At 62.5% G+C, this 15,052-nt stretch overlaps 2 protein-coding genes across 2 annotated transcripts in view; one reads left to right on the top strand and one right to left on the bottom strand.

Moving 5' to 3' along the window:
• The window catches only part of DHX16 (DEAH-box helicase 16), a 27,848-nt gene extending 19,180 nt beyond the window's left edge, over positions 1-8,668 (top strand). The window contains 10 exon segments of the mRNA XM_063182078.1: positions 478-618; positions 1,343-1,505; positions 2,224-2,259; positions 2,262-2,341; positions 3,625-3,692; positions 4,959-5,121; positions 5,954-6,115; positions 7,211-7,351; positions 7,532-7,564; positions 8,540-8,668. Coding sequence (XP_063038148.1) covers positions 478-618; positions 1,343-1,505; positions 2,224-2,259; positions 2,262-2,341; positions 3,625-3,692; positions 4,959-5,121; positions 5,954-6,115; positions 7,211-7,351; positions 7,532-7,564; positions 8,540-8,668 — 1,116 coding nt within the window.
• The window catches only part of CUNH6orf136 (chromosome unknown C6orf136 homolog), a 6,862-nt gene continuing 370 nt past the window's right edge, over positions 8,561-15,052 (bottom strand). The window contains 8 exon segments of the mRNA XM_063182066.1: positions 8,561-9,054; positions 9,154-9,223; positions 10,157-10,357; positions 12,027-12,115; positions 13,008-13,232; positions 13,234-13,305; positions 13,308-13,382; positions 14,814-15,037. Of these exon segments, the coding sequence (XP_063038136.1) occupies positions 8,971-9,054; positions 9,154-9,223; positions 10,157-10,357; positions 12,027-12,115; positions 13,008-13,232; positions 13,234-13,305; positions 13,308-13,382; positions 14,814-15,037 (1,040 nt within the window). The 3' untranslated portion in view covers positions 8,561-8,970.

Genomic DNA, 15,052 nt, shown 5'->3' with positions numbered 1-15,052 from the left:
GTGTGGTCAGAGTGGGTGTGGCTAGAATGGGTGTGGTCTAAATGGGGTGTGGGTTATTGGGTGTGGTCAGAGTGGGTGTGGCTAGAATGGGTGTGGTCTAAATGGGGTGTGGGTTATTGGGTGTGGTCAGAGTGGGTGTGGCTTAATTTGGGTGTGGTCTAAATGGGGTGGGGGTTATTGGTGTGGTCAGAGTGGGTGGGGCTTAATTGGGTGTGGTCTAAATGAGGTGTGGCTTTATGTTGTCAAAACGGGTGTGGCTCAATTGGGTGTGGCCAGAACGGGTGTGGCCTAAAGGGGTGTGGCTTTATTGGGCGTGACCCACAGCGCAGCCCACGATTGGTTGGAGCTCCAAGCGGGCGGGGCTTAACATCACGTGCTTCAAATGGGGCGTGGCTTAGCCGGGCGCGCCCGGGAGGGGCGTGGCCTGCGAGGGCGTGTCCCGGGCGTGTCCCAGCGCTGTCCCCGCACCTGCGGCAGGTGGTGGTGGCCACCAACATCGCCGAGACCTCGGTGACCATCGACGGCATCGTGTACGTGCTGGACCCCGGGTTCTGCAAGCAGAAAAGCTACAGCGCCCGCACGGGCATGGAGTCGCTGGTGGTGACACCCTGCTCCAAGGTGGGTCACCTGCGTGACACCTGTGTGACACCTGTGTGTCACCTGTGTGTCACCTGTGACACCTGTCAGCATGTTACTGTCATCTATTGTCACCCTATTGTCACCCTATTGTCACCTGTGAGCGCCCGCACGGGCATGGAGACCCTGGTGGTGACACCCTGCTCCAAGGTGGGTCACCTGCGTGTCACCTGTGTGACACCTGTGTGTCACCTGTGACACCTGTCAGCATGGTATCGTCATCTATTGTCACCCTATTGTCACCTGTGAGCGCCCGCACGGGCATGGAGTCGCTGGTGGTGACACCCTGCTCCAAGGTGGGTCACCTGTGTGTCACCTGTGTGACACCTGTGTCCCAGGTGTGTCCCAGGTGTGTCCCAGACAGGTGACAATGTCCCTTTGGTGTCCCCCGGCCTCAGCCAATCAGCGCGCGGGCCGCTGTCACTGCTGTCCCAGTGTATCCCAGTCAGGTGCCATGCACACAGGTGTGTCACAGGTGTGTCCCAGGTGTGTCCCAGGTGTCCCAGGTGTGTCCCAGGTGTGTCCCAGGTGTGTCCCAGGTGTGTCCCAGGTGTGACAGGTGTGTCCCAGGTGTGTCCCAGGTGTGTCCCAGGTGTGTCCCAGGTGTGACAGGTGTGTCCCAGGTGTGTCCCAGGTGTCCCAGGTGTGTCACAGGTGTGTCCCAGGTGTCACAGGTGTGTCACAGGTGTGTCACCCCTGTCCCCAGGCCTCGGCCAATCAGCGCGCGGGCCGCGCGGGCCGCGTGGCGCCCGGGAAGTGTTTCCGGCTCTACACGGCCTGGGCGTTCCAGCACGAGCTGGAGGAGACGGCGGTGCCCGAGATCCAGAGGGCCGACCTGGGGGCACTGGTGCTGCTGCTCAAGAGCCTGGGTGGGCACTGGGACGGACTGGGAGGCACTGGGAATGGAGCTATGGACACTGGGAACGGAGTTATGGGCACTGGGATGGACTGGGACAGACCTGGGCGCGCTGGTGCTGCTGCTCAAGAGCCTGGGTGGGCACTGGGACAAACTGGGAGGGACTGGGAATGGAGTTAGGGGCACTGGGAGGGACTGGGATGGACTGGGAATGGAGTTAGGGGCACTGGGAACGGAGTTATGGGCACTGGGATGGACTGGAGGGACTGGGACAGACCTGGGCGCGCTGGTGCTGCTGCTCAAGAGCCTGGGTGGGCACTGGGACGGACTGGGAGGGACTGGGAATGGAGCTATGGGCACTGGGATGGACTGGGAGGGACTGGGAGGCACTGGGATGGACTGGGATGGACTGGGAATGGAGTTATGGGCACTGGGATGGACTGGGATGGACTGGGATGGACTGGGGATGGAGCTATGGGCACTAGGAGGGACTGGGATGGACTGGGAGGGACTGGGGATGGAGTTATGGGCACCGGGAGGGACTGGGATGGACTGGGAGGGACTGGGAGGGACTGGGAGGGACTGGGATGGACTGGGATGGAGCTGTGGACACTGGGAGGGACTGGGGCCACCAGGGTGGCCCAGGGGAGGTTGGGGACAGCCAGGTGACCCCAAGGTGACCCCGAGGTGACCCCGAGGTGACCCCGAGGTGACCCCGAGGTGACCCCCAGGTATCAACGACCTGATCCACTTTGACTTCCTGGACCCTCCCCCCACGAGACGCTGGTGCTGGCGCTGGAGCAGCTCTACGCGCTGGGGGCGCTGAACCACCTGGGCGAGCTCACCACGGTAACTGGGAGCACTGGGAGGGACTGGGAGGGACTGGGAGGGACTGGGAGGGACTGGGGAATGGGGAATGAACCACCTGGGCGAGCTCACCACGGTAACTGGGATGGACTGGGAGGGACTGGGATGGACTGGGGAATGGGGAATGGGGAATGAACCACCTGGGCGAGCTCACCACGGTAACTGGGAGCACTGGGAATACTGGGAGGGACTGGGAGGGACTGGGGAATGGGAGTGAACCACCCGAACCACCTGGGCGAGCTCACCACGGTGACTGGGAGCACTGGGAGGGACTGGGAATACTGGGAATGGAATGGGGAATGGGGAATGAACCACCCAAACCACCTGGGCGAGCTCACCACGGTAACTGGGAGCACTGGGAGGGACTGGGAATACTGGGAATGGAATGGGGAATGGGGAATGAACCACCCGAACCACCTGCCGAGCTCACCACGGTAACTGGGATGGACTGGGAGGGACTGGGAGGGACTGGGATGGACTGGGGAATGGGGAATGAACCACCCGAACCACCTGGGCGAGCTCACCACGGTAACTGGGATGGACTGGGAGGGACTGGGATGGACTGGGGAATGGGGAATGGGGAATGAACCACCTGGGCGAGCTCACCACGGTAACTGGGATGGACTGGGAGGGACTGGGAGGGACTGGGGAATGGGGAATGAACCACCCGAACCACCTGGGCGAGCTCACCACGGTAACTGGGAGCACTGGGAGGGACTGGGAGGGACTGGGAGGGACTGGGATGGACTGGGGAATGGGGAATGGGGAATGAACCACCCGAACCACCTGGGCGAGCTCACCACGGTAAACTGGGATGGACTGGGAGGGACTGGGAATACTGGAATGAACCACCTGAACCACCTGGGGCGAGCTCACCACGGTAAACTGGGAGCACTGGGAGGGACTGGGAGGGACTGGGATGGACTGGGGAATGGGGAGTGAACCACCCGAACCACCTGGGCGAGCTCACCACGGTAACTGGGAGCACTGGGAGGGACTGGGAGGGACTGGGGAATGGGGAATGAACCACCCGAACCACCTGGGCGAGCTCACCACGGTAACTGGGAGCACTGGAGGGACTGGATGGACTGGGGAATGGGGAATGAACCACCCGAACCACCTGGGCGAGCTCACCACGGTAACTGGGAGCACTGGGAGCACTGGGATGGACTGGGGGTGTCCCTGGGGGTGTCCCCGGTGGTCACTCTGTCCCCCTGTCCCCTCTGTCCCTCTGTCCCCCCTGTCCCCCTGTCCGTCTGTCCCAGCTGGGCCGGCGCATGGCGGAGCTGCCGGTGGAGCCGATGTTGGCCAAGATGATCCTGGCGAGCGAGCAGTGAGTGACGCACATGTCCCCAAAGTGTCCCCAAAGTGTCCCCAAAGCGTCCCCAAGGCGTCCCCAAAGTGTCCCCAAGTGTCCCCAAAGTGTCCCCAAAGTCTCCAGTGTCTCATCTCCCCTCAGTGTCCCAGTTTCCCCTCAGTGTCCCCTCAGTGTCCCCAATCAGTTATGGCTGCACGGAGGAGGTGCTGACGGTGGCGGCCATGTCGCCAATGTCCCCTCAGTGTCCCCAGTGTCCCCAATATCTCAGTTATGGCTGTACAGAGGAGGTTCTGGCAGTGTCCCCAGTGTCCCCTCAGTGTCCCCAGTGTCCCCTCAGTGTCCCCAATATCTCAGTTATGGCTGCACAGAGGAGGTTCTGGCAGTGTCCCCAGTGTCCCCTCAGTGTCCCCAATGTCCCCACTATCCCCTCAGTGTCCCCAGTGTCCCCTCAGTGTCCCCAATGTCCCCAGTATCTCAGTTATGGCTGTACCAAGGAGGTTCTGACAGTGTCCCCAGTGTCCCCTCAGTGTCCCCACTGTCCCCAATGTCCCCAGTGTCTCAGTTATGGCTGTACCAAGGAGGTGCTGATGGTGGCCGCCGTGCTGTCGGTGAACAACACCGTGTCCCCAGTGTCCCCTCAGTGTCCCCAATGTCCCCAATATCTCAGTTATGGCTGTACGGAGGAGGTTCTGGCAGTGTCCCCAGTGTCCCCTCAGTGTCCCCACTGTCCCCAATGTCACAGGTACGGCTGCACGGAGGAGGTTCTGGCAGTGTCCCCACTGTCCCCTCAGTGTCCCCAGTGTCCCCTCAGTGTCCCCACTGTCCCCAATGTCGCAGGTACGGCTGCACGGAGGAGGTTCTGGCAGTGTCCCCAGTGTCCCCTCAGTGTCCCCAATGTCCCCACTGTCACAGGTACGGCTGTACAGAGGAGGTGCTCACGGTGGCCGCCATGCTGTCGGTGAACAACACCGTGTCCCCACTGTCCCCTCAGTGTCCCCACTGTCCCCAATGTCCCCAGTATCTCAGTTATGGCTGTACCAAGGAGGTTCTGGCAGTGTCCCCACTGTCCCCTCAGTGTCCCCAATGTCCCCAATATCTCAGTTATGGCTGTACAGAGGAGGTTCTGGCAGTGTCCCCAGTGTCCCCTCAGTGTCCCCACTGTCCCCAATGTCACAGGTACGGCTGCACGGAGGAGGTGCTCACGGTGGCCGCCATGCTGTCGGTGAACAACACCGTGTCCCCAGTGTCCCCTCAGTGTCCCCACTGTCCCCACTGTCACAGGTACGGCTGCACGGAGGAGGTGCTCACGGTGGCCGCCATGCTGTCGGTGAACAACGCCGTGTTCTACCGGCCCAAGGACAAGGTGCTCCACGCCGACAGCGCCCGCGTGGCCTTCACCGTGCCCGGGGGCGACCACCTGGTGCTGCTCAACGTCTACAACCAGGTACGGGGACAGCGGGGACACTGGGGACAATGGGGACATGGGGACACCAGGGACATTGGGGGCATTGGGGACAATGGGGACACCAGGGACAATGGGGACACCAGGGACATTGGGGACAATGGGGACAGCGGGGACAGCAGGGACAATGGGGGACAGCTGGAACAGTGGGGGACACTGGGGGGACATTGGGGACATTGAGGACCTTGGGGACACTGGGGAGTTGAGGACACCAGGGGACATCGGGGACATTGGGGACATGGGTGATATGGGGGGAGATTTGGGGACATTGAAAGGTTGGGGACATTGAAAGGTTGGGGACATTGGTGACATGACAGCATCCAGCATCAGCACTGACCGTGTCCCTTCCTGTGTCCTTGTCCCCTCCGTGTGCCTCTGCCTGTGTGTCCCCAACGCTGTCCCCTCTTTGTCCCCAACGTCCTCTGCTGTCCCCAATATCCCCAATGTCCCCCATATCTCCCAATGTCCCCCATGTCCCCAATGTCCCCAATATCCCCAATGTCCCCCATCTCCCAATGTCCCCCATGTCCCCAATGTCCCTTGTGTGTCCCCCGCTGTCCCTATGTCCCCCCTGTCCCCAATGTCCCCAATGTCCCATGTCCCCCATCTCCCTGCTGTCCCCAATGTCCCTGCTGTCCCCCATGTCCCCGCTGTCCCCAATGTCCCCTGTGTCCCCCCTGTCCCCAATGTCCCCCGCTGTCCCCAATATCCCCCGTGTCCCCAATGTCCCTGCTGTCCCCCATATCCCCCATGTCCCCCAATGTCCCCACTGTCCCCCGCTGTCCCCCCGTGTCCCCCGTGTCCCCGCGGGCAGTGGGTGGCCAGCGGGCACTCCCTGCAGTGGTGCTACGAGCACTTTGTGCAGGCGCGCTCCCTGCGCCGGGCGCGCGACGTGCGGGAGCAGCTGCAGGGGCTGATGGAGCGCGTGGAGATCGCGCCGTCCTCGTGCGGGGGCAACCTGGACCTGGTCCGGAAGGTAGAGCCCAAAATACCGCCCAAACCAGCCCCAAAATATCCCCAAAACCCCTGCCAAATATCCCAAAATATTCACAAAACAGCCCCCAAAATATCCCAAAATATTCACAAAACAGCCCCCAAAATATTCATAAAATGTCCCGAAATATTCACAAAATATCCCCAAAACAGCCCCCAAAATATCCCCCCAAATATCCCCCAAAATATCCACTGATCCAGTGCCCCCCAGTCCATCCAGTGCCTCCCAGTCCCAATCCCAGTATATCCCAGTGCCTCCCAGTGCCTCCCAGTATATCCCAGTGCCCTCCCAGTATATCCCAGTGCATCCCAGTCCATCCCAGTGCCCTCCCAGTCCATCCCAGTGCCCTCCCAGTCTATCCCAGTACATCCCAGTGACACTGTCCCCATTCCTGTCCCCTCCAGGGCCATCACAGCCGGGTTCTTTTACCACACGGCGCGCCTGGCGCGGGGCGGTACCGACCCCAGTGCCCTCCCAGTATATCCCAGTATATCCCAGTATATCCCAGTCCCTCCCAGTGCCCTCCCAGTCTATCCAGTCCCTCCCAGTGACGCTGTCCCCTCTCTGTGTCCCCCCCAGGCCATCACAGCCGGGTTCTTTTACCACACCGGCGCGCCTGGCGCGGGGCGGGTACCAATCCCAGTGCCATCCCAGTATATCCCAGTATATCCCAGTGCCCTCCCAGTCCATCCCAGTCTATCCCAGTCCCTCCCAGTGACAGTGTCCCCTCTCTGTGTCCCCCCCAGGCCATCACAGCCGGGTTCTTTTACCACACGGCGCGCCTGGCGCGGGGTGGGTACCAATCCCAGTGCCCTCCCAGTGTATCCCAGTCCATCCCAGTATATCCGAGTGATTCCCAGTATATCCCAGTGCCCTCCCAGTCTATCCCAGTACATCCCAGTGACACTGTCCCCTCTCTGTGTCCCCTCCAGGCCATCACAGCCGGTTCTTTTACCACACGGCGCGCCTGGCGCGGGGCGGGTACCGACCCCAGTGCCCTCCCAGTATATCCCAGTCCATCCCAGTGCCCTCCCAGTCCCTCCCAGTGACGCTGTCCCCTCTCTGTGTCCCCCCCAGGCCATCACAGCCGGGTTCTTTTACCACACGGCGCGCCTGGCGCGGGGCGGGTACCGCACGGTGAAGCACCAGCAGCCCGTGTTCATCCACCCCAACAGCGCCCTGTTCTCGCTGCAGCCCCGCTGGGTGCTCTACCAACGAGCTGGTGTGCACCTCCAAGGAGTTCATGAGACAGGTGGGGACACCTTGGGGACACCTTGGGGACAGCTGGGGACACTTTGGGGACACATTGGGGGCATGGCAGGGACATGGGGACGCAGGGCAGTGTGGGCACGGGGACACACTGTGGGTACGGGGACACGCTGGGTGCTCTACCACGAGCTGGTGTGCACCTCCAAGGAGTTCATGAGACAGGTGGGGACACTTGGGGACACTTTGGGGACAGCTGGGGACACATTGGGGGCATGGCAGAGACACAGGGACACAGGGCAGTGTGGGCACGGGGACACACTGTGGGTATGGGGACACGCTGGGTGCTCTGCCACCAGCTGGTGTGCACCTCCAAGGAGTTCATGAGACAGCTGGGGACACCTTGGGGACACTTTGGGGGCACCTTGGGGACACCACGGGGACATCTTGGGGACACTGTGGGCATGGCAAGGACATGGGGACACCCTGGGGACACCTTGGGGACACCACGGGGACACAGAACAGGGGTCCAGGGTGGGTATGGGGACACAAGGGACACAAGTCCAAGGTGACAAAGCAGTGACCCCAAGCCACCATCGCTATCCCCAGGTGTCCTTGGCTGTCCTTAGGGATGTCCCCAGGTGTGACAGGTGTGTCACAGGTGTGTGACAGGCGTGTCCTTGTCCCCAGGTGATCGAGATTGACAGCTCCTGGCTGTCCCTAGGGGTGTGATAGGTGTCCCCAGGTGTGACACAGGTGTATCACAGGTGTCCCCAGGTGTGTGACAGGCGTGTCCTTGTCCTCAGGTGATCGAGATCGACAGCTCCTGGCTGCTGGAGGTGGCCCTGGCTGTCCCTAGGGGTGTGATAGGTGTCCCCAGGTGTCCCCAGGTGTGACAGGTGTATTCCCAGGTGTGTCCCAGGTGTGTGACAGGCGTGTCCTTGTCCCCAGGTGATCGAGATCGACAGCTCCTGGCTGTCCTTAGGGGTGTGATAGGTGTCCCCAGGTGTCCCCAGGTGTATCACAGGTGTTACAGGTGTGACAGGTGTGTCCCCAGGTGTGACAGGTGTGTCCTCAGGTGTGACACAGGTGTGACAGGTGTGTCCCCAGGTGTCCCCAGGTGTCCCCAGGTGTCCCCAGGTGTGACACAGGTGTGACAGGTGTGTCCCAGGTGTGTGACAGGCGTGTCCTTGTCCCCAGGTGATCGAGATCGACAGCTCCTGGCTGCTGGAGGTGGCCCCCCATTATTACCAGGCCAAGGAGCTCGAGGACGGCAGCGGCCGCAAGATGCCCAAAAAAGCCGGGAAATCGCGGGAGGAGCTGGGCTGACCCCCCCGGGGGACATTTTGGGGACATTTGGGGACATTTGGGGACATTTTGGGGACATTTGGGGACATTTTGGGGACATTTGGGGACAGCCCAATACAGCCCCCCCGCCCCACGCTCGGTGGCACCGCCGCTGTCCCCGTGTCGCCGCCGCTCCTTTATTCTGTACATTAATTTAAGGGATGGGGAGGGGACATCGGGGACATCGGGGACACGGGGGAGGGGACACGGGTGACAAAGGGGGGGGGGGGGGAGGGGACACAGGTGTCCCTGTCACCTCCTCTCTCTCGGTGGCGGTGGTGGCATCAGGGCCGGGCCAGCGCCACCGCCAGCGCCGCGGCCACCAGCAGCTTCTTGGGCTCGGGGACGGCCGTGGGGGCTGGCATCAGCTGGGGAGGGGACGCCAGAGTGTCACCAAAGTGTCACCAAGGTGGCACCAAAGTGTCACCAAGGTGTGCCCAGGTGTGCCCAGGTGTGCCCGGACTCACCTTGTCCACGCGGTGGCAGCGGATCAGCCCCTGGGAGTTGAGGAAGAAGGTGGAGAGGGCGTCGTAGGACCTGGGGGGACACCGGGGGGGGGACGTTGGGGACATCGGGGGGTGGCACCGACCCCGCTGGGGTGACGCAGGGGCGGCACGGGTGTGGCACAGGTGGGTCTGGGCGTGACGCAGGGGCGGCACGGGTGTGGCACAGGTGGGTCTGGGCGTGACACAGGGGTGGCACGGGTGTGGCACGGGTGTGACGGGGTGACACAGGGAGTGACACAGGTGTGGCACAGGTGGGTCTGGGGGTGACACAGGTGTGACAGGGGGTAACACAGGTGTGACACAGGTGTGACAGGGGTGGCACAGGTGTGGCAGGGGGTGACACAGGGGGTGGCACAGGTGTGACAGGGGGTGACACAGGAGTGACACAGGTGTGTCACTGAGTGCAGCAGGTGCCACTTGTCCTGGTGGCAGAAGGAGGTGACACAGGGAGTGACACAGGGGGTGACACAAGGTGACCCAGGTGTGACAGAGAGTGGCACAGTGACAATGAGGGGTGACACAGGTGTGCCCCAGGTGTGCCCGTACCTGAGCAGGGTCCGTTTGTCCCGCTGGTACCAGCGCAGCAGCAGCAGGTGCAGGGGCAGTGACACGGGGGTGACACAGGGGTGACACAGTGACAATGAGGGGTGACACAGGTGTGCCCGTACCTGAGCAGGGTCCGTTTGTCGCAGCGGTACCAGCGCAGCAGGGGCAGGGGCAGGGGCAGTGACACGGGGGTGACACAGGGATGGCAGGGTGTGACAGGGGGTGACACAGGTGTGTCCCAGGTGTGCCCGTACCTGAGCAGGGTCCGTTTGTCGCGGCGGTACCAGCGCAGCAGCAGCAGGGGCAGGGGCAGTGACACGGGGGTGACACAGGGGTGGCACAGGGATGGCAGTGGGTGACACAGGGATGGCAGTGGGTGACACAGGGTGGCACAGGTGTGCCCCAGGTGTGCCCGTACCTGAGCAGGGTCCGTTTGTCCCTCCGGTACCAGCGCAGCAGCAGCAGGTGCAGGGGCAGCCCCGTCAGGCGCCACCGCGCCCGCACGCTCCAATCCTCCGGGTGCCGCGTCAGCGCCAGCACCTCCAGCCTGAGGCTGGCAAAGTAACCCCAGGCCAGGGCCCGGCACAGCGCCAGCGCCACGGCGTACATGGCCCGGCCCCTGGGGACACGGGGACACGGGACAGTGTCATTGTCACCCACTGTCACCTCCCTGTGCCACCCCATTACTGCCCTGTGCCACCCTGGCACTGCCATTGTCACCCACTGTCACTGCCTGGCACAGCGCCACAGCCACCACGGCGTACATGGCCCGGCCCCTGGGGACACGGGGACAGCGTCATTGTCACCCACTGTCACCCACTGTCACCCACTGTCACTGCCCGGCACAGCGCCAGCGCCACGGCGTACATGGCCCGGCCCCTGGGGACACGGGGACAGCGTCATTGTCACCTATTGTCACCCACTGTCACCTCCCTGTGCCACCCCATTACTGCCCTGTGCCACCCTGACGCTGCCATTGTCACCCATTGTCACCCACTGTCACTGCCCGGCACAGCGCCACCATGGCCCGGCCCCTGGGGACACGGGACAGCGTCATTGTCACCTATTGTCACCCACTGTCACCTCCCTGTGCCACCCCATTACTGCCCTGTGCCACCCTGGCACTGCTACCGTCACCTGCTGTCACTGCCCGGCACAGCGCCAGCGCCACGGCGTACATGGCCCGGCCCCTGGGGACACGGGGACACGGGGACAGTGTCATTGTCACCCACTGTCATCTCCCTGTGCCACCCTGGCACTGCCATTGTCACCCACTGTCACCCGCTGTCACCTTCCCAGGGCCACCCTGCGGGGACAGGGCTGTCCCCATGACTGTCCCCAGTGTCCCCATTGTCCCCTCAGTGTCCCGAATGTCCCCTCAGCGTCCCCAATGTCCCCTCAGTGTCCCCATTGTCCCCTCAGTGTCCCCATTGTCACCCATTGTCACCCATTGTCACCCACCGCATGTGCAGGTGCTGGCACTGGCCCCCCTAGTGTCCCCAATGTCCCCTCAGTGTCCCCATTGTCCCCTCAGTGTCCCCAATGTCCCCTCAGTGTCCCCATTGTCCCCAATGTCCCCTCAGTGTCCCCACTGTCCCCTCAGCGTCCCCTCAGTGTCCCCACTGTCACCCACCCCGTGTGCAGGTGCAGGTGCTGGCACTGACCCCCTCAGTGTCCCCAATGTCCCCCCAGTGTCCCCTCAGTGTCCCCAATGTCCCCTCAGTGTCCCCTCAGTGTCCCCATTGTCACCCACCCCGTGTGCAGGTGCAGGTGCTGTTACTGACCCCCCCATTGTCCCCAATGTCCCCTCAGTGTCCCCAATTGTCCCCTCAGTGTCCCCACTGTCACCCACCCCGTGTGCAAGTGCACGTGCTGTTACTGACCGCCCCATTGTCCCCATTGTCCCCTCAGTGTCCCCCCGGTGTCCCCACTGTCACCCACCGCGTGTGCAGGTGCAGGTGCTGGCACTGGCCCCCCCAATGTCCCCACAGTGTCCCCAATGTCCCCTCAGTGTCCCCACTGTCCCCTCAGTGTCCCCAATGTCCCCAATGTCCCCTCAGTGTCCCCAATGTCCCCTCGGTGTCCCCAATGTCCCCTCGGTGTCCCCATTGTCCCCAATGTCTCCTCAGTGTCCCCTCGGTGTCACCCACCGCGTGTGCAGGTGCAGGTGCTGGCACTGCCCCCCCCAGTGTCCCCAATGTCCCCTCAGTGTCCCCAATGTCCCCTCAGTGTCCCCATTGTCCCCTCAGTGTCCCCATTGTCCCCACTGTCCCCTCGGTGTCACCCACCGCGTGTGCAGGTGCAGGTGCTGGCACTGGAACTCCATGTCGGGCGCGTACAGGCCGTAGTCCGGGATCTTCAGGAAGAAATTGGGGAGCTGGGGGGGGGGGGACACGGGGGTCAGCGGGGTCACTGTCACCCCCATGGGGTCACTGTCACCCCCCCAGAGTCACTGTCACCTCCACGGGGACACTGTCACCCCCCCGGGGTCACTGTCACCTCCCCAGAGTCACTGTCACCCCCATGGGGTCACTGTCACCCCCCAATGGCTGCTGTCACTTCCATGGGGTCACTGTCACCTCCCCGGGGTCACTGTCACCCCCCCAGAGTCACTGTCATCCCCCAATGGCTGCTGTCACCTCCCAGGTGCTGTCACCTCCCCCAGTCCTGTCCCACCCCCTTTTCCCATCAATCCCCCACCATTTTGTCACCCCCTCCCCATTTTGTCACCCCCTCCCCAGTGCTGTCACCCCCTCCCCATTTTGTCACCCCCTCCTTGTCCCTCCCCCCATTTTGTCACCCCCTGCCCATTTCATCACCCCCTCCCCATTTTGTCACCCCCTGCCCAGTGTCCCCAGTGCTGTCACCACACCCCCATTTTGTCCCTCCCCTCCCCATTTTATCCCTCTCTCCATTTGTGCCCCCTCCCCATTTTGTCCCCAGGTGTCCCCAAGGTGTCCCCAAGCTGTCACCTCGTGCCGCAGCCGCTCGTGCATGCTGGCCAGGTGCTCCTCCATGCTCGGGGGGCCCCCCAGGTGTCCCCCCATGTCCCCCAGGTGTCCCCCCGTGTCCCCAGGTGTCCCCCATTTTGTCCCCAGGTGTCCCCAGGTGTCCCCAAGGTGTCCCTGCAGTGTCACCTCGTGCCACAGCCGCTCGTGCATGCTGGCCAGGTGCTCCTCCATGCTCGGGGGGTCCCCCCAGGTGTCCCAAGGTGTCCCCCCGTGTCCCCAGGTGTCCCCAGGTGTCCCCAGGTGTCCCTGCAGTGTCACCTCGTGCCGCAGCCGCTCGTGCATGCTGGCCAGGTGCTCCTCCATGCTCGGGGGGTGTCTCTGGGGGTTCCCCCCGCCGCCCCCCGGGGGGCTGCCCGGGCTGGGGGGGGGTCCCAGCAGCAGCCGCGCCCCCAGGCCGGGCTCGGTGTCCCCGCTGTCCCCGCTGTCCCCGCTGTCCCCGCTGTCCCTGCTGTCCCCGCCGTCCCTGACGGCGATGTCGTCCTCAGCGCCGCCCGTCCACCGTGGTCACCGGAGCCCCCCCGAGCCCCTGCAGCCCCCGCGGGGGCGGCCCGGGGGTCCGGGGGGCCGGGGGGGGCAGCGCGGGGGGGGCAGCAGCGCCAGGGCCGCGCCCGGCACCAGGGGGGGCTCCAGGTCCTGGAGATTGGGGGGAAAATGGGGAATTTAGGGAAAGGGGGCGGGGTAAAAATGGGGAATTGGGGGGGGGGGAAATGGGGATTTGGGGGGGTAAAAATGGGGAATTTAGGGGGGAAAATGGGAAATTTAGGGAAGGAAAAATGGGGAATTTAGGGGGGGAAATGGGGATTTGGAGGGGTAAAAATGGGGAATTTGGGAGGGAAAAATGGGAATTTGGGGGGGAATTTAGGGGGGGAAATTATGGGGGAAAAAATGGGGAATTTAGGGGGGGGAAATGGGGAATTTAGGGGGAAATGGGGAATTTAGGGGGAAAAAGATGGGAATTTGGGGGGGAAAAAATGGGAATTTGGGGGGAGAAATGGGGAATTTGGGGGGGTAAAAATGGGGAATTTAGGGGGGAAAAATGGGGAATTTAGGGGGGTAAAAATGGGGAATTTAGGGGGGAAAAATGGGGAATTTAGGGGGGTACAAATGGGGAATTTAGGGGGAAAAAATGGGAATTTGGGGGGGGAACGCAGAATTTTAGGGGGAAAAATGGGGAAATTAAGGTTGGGGGGAAAAGGGAATTTGAGGGGGGAAAGGGGAATTTGGGGGAGATTTGGGGGGGGGGGGAAGGGGAATTTTGGGGGAGAAAATGGGATTTAGGGGTGAAACGGGAATTTGGGGAGGAAAGGGGAATTTGGGGGAGAAAAATGGAATTTTGGGGGAAAAAAGAATTTGGGAGGGGAAAAGGGGAATTTTGGGGGGGGGAAAGGGTAATTTTAAGGGGGAAAAAGGGGAATTTGGGGCTGGGGGATTGACGGAGCACCCAGGGGTGGGATTGGGTCATTCAAGGGGGGGTTTACCCTGTGGGAAAAGGGATTTTTATCGATTCTGGGAGGGTTTGCCCCATTTTTGGAGGGATTTGTGCCATGGAAAAGGGAACTGTCCCAATTTTGGGAGGATTTGCCACATGGAAAATTGAGATTTTAACGATTTGAGGGGGATTTGTCCCGTTTTGGGAGATTTTTCCCATTTGGTTCCCACCAGGGACCCCCGGCTCCGCCCCCAGCACGAAGCCACGCCCCCAGCGTGAACGCGCTCGCGATTTGCATAACCACGCCCCGCTAGCGGCAAAACCGAAACTATTTAAGGTGGTTATTTACATAACCACGCCCCGTTACCGTCAAACCGAAACTATTTAAGGGTGTTCATTTGCATAACCACGCCCAGCCTCAATTTTAAACGTAACCCTCTATTTGTATGTCCCCGCCCACCCACCGCTCATTATTTGCATAAATAGAATTCCCAAAACAACCCGCGCCTCAATTTGCATAGCCCCGCCCATCCCCGACACCCACAATCGTCGATATTTACATAACCCCACCCACTCTGCGGCGCTATTTGCATAGCCCCGCCCCCGCCTCGTCCCCCTCAGCGCTCTCCCCTCACCTGCAGCCGCGCTCGGTAGCGGCGGCGCGGCGGGGCCGGCCCGGGAGGCGCTGCCGCTGCTGCCGGAGCCCAGGCGCGGCCGGGCCGGAGGCGGACGGCGGCGGTGACGGTGGCGGTGACGTGCCGGTACATGGCGGCGCCGGTGTCCCCTCGCTGTGCCCTCGCTGTCCCCGCTCGGCGCTGCCGCCGCTTTTCTCCCCTCACGGCGGCCGCTCGCTCTGCGCCTGCGCGGGCCGCGA

Source organism: Melospiza melodia, unplaced genomic scaffold (genome assembly GCF_035770615.1).
Source record: "Melospiza melodia melodia isolate bMelMel2 unplaced genomic scaffold, bMelMel2.pri scaffold_148, whole genome shotgun sequence".
Lineage (NCBI taxonomy): Eukaryota > Metazoa > Chordata > Aves > Passeriformes > Passerellidae > Melospiza > Melospiza melodia.
This window is presented reverse-complemented; position numbering and strand designations above follow the sequence as displayed.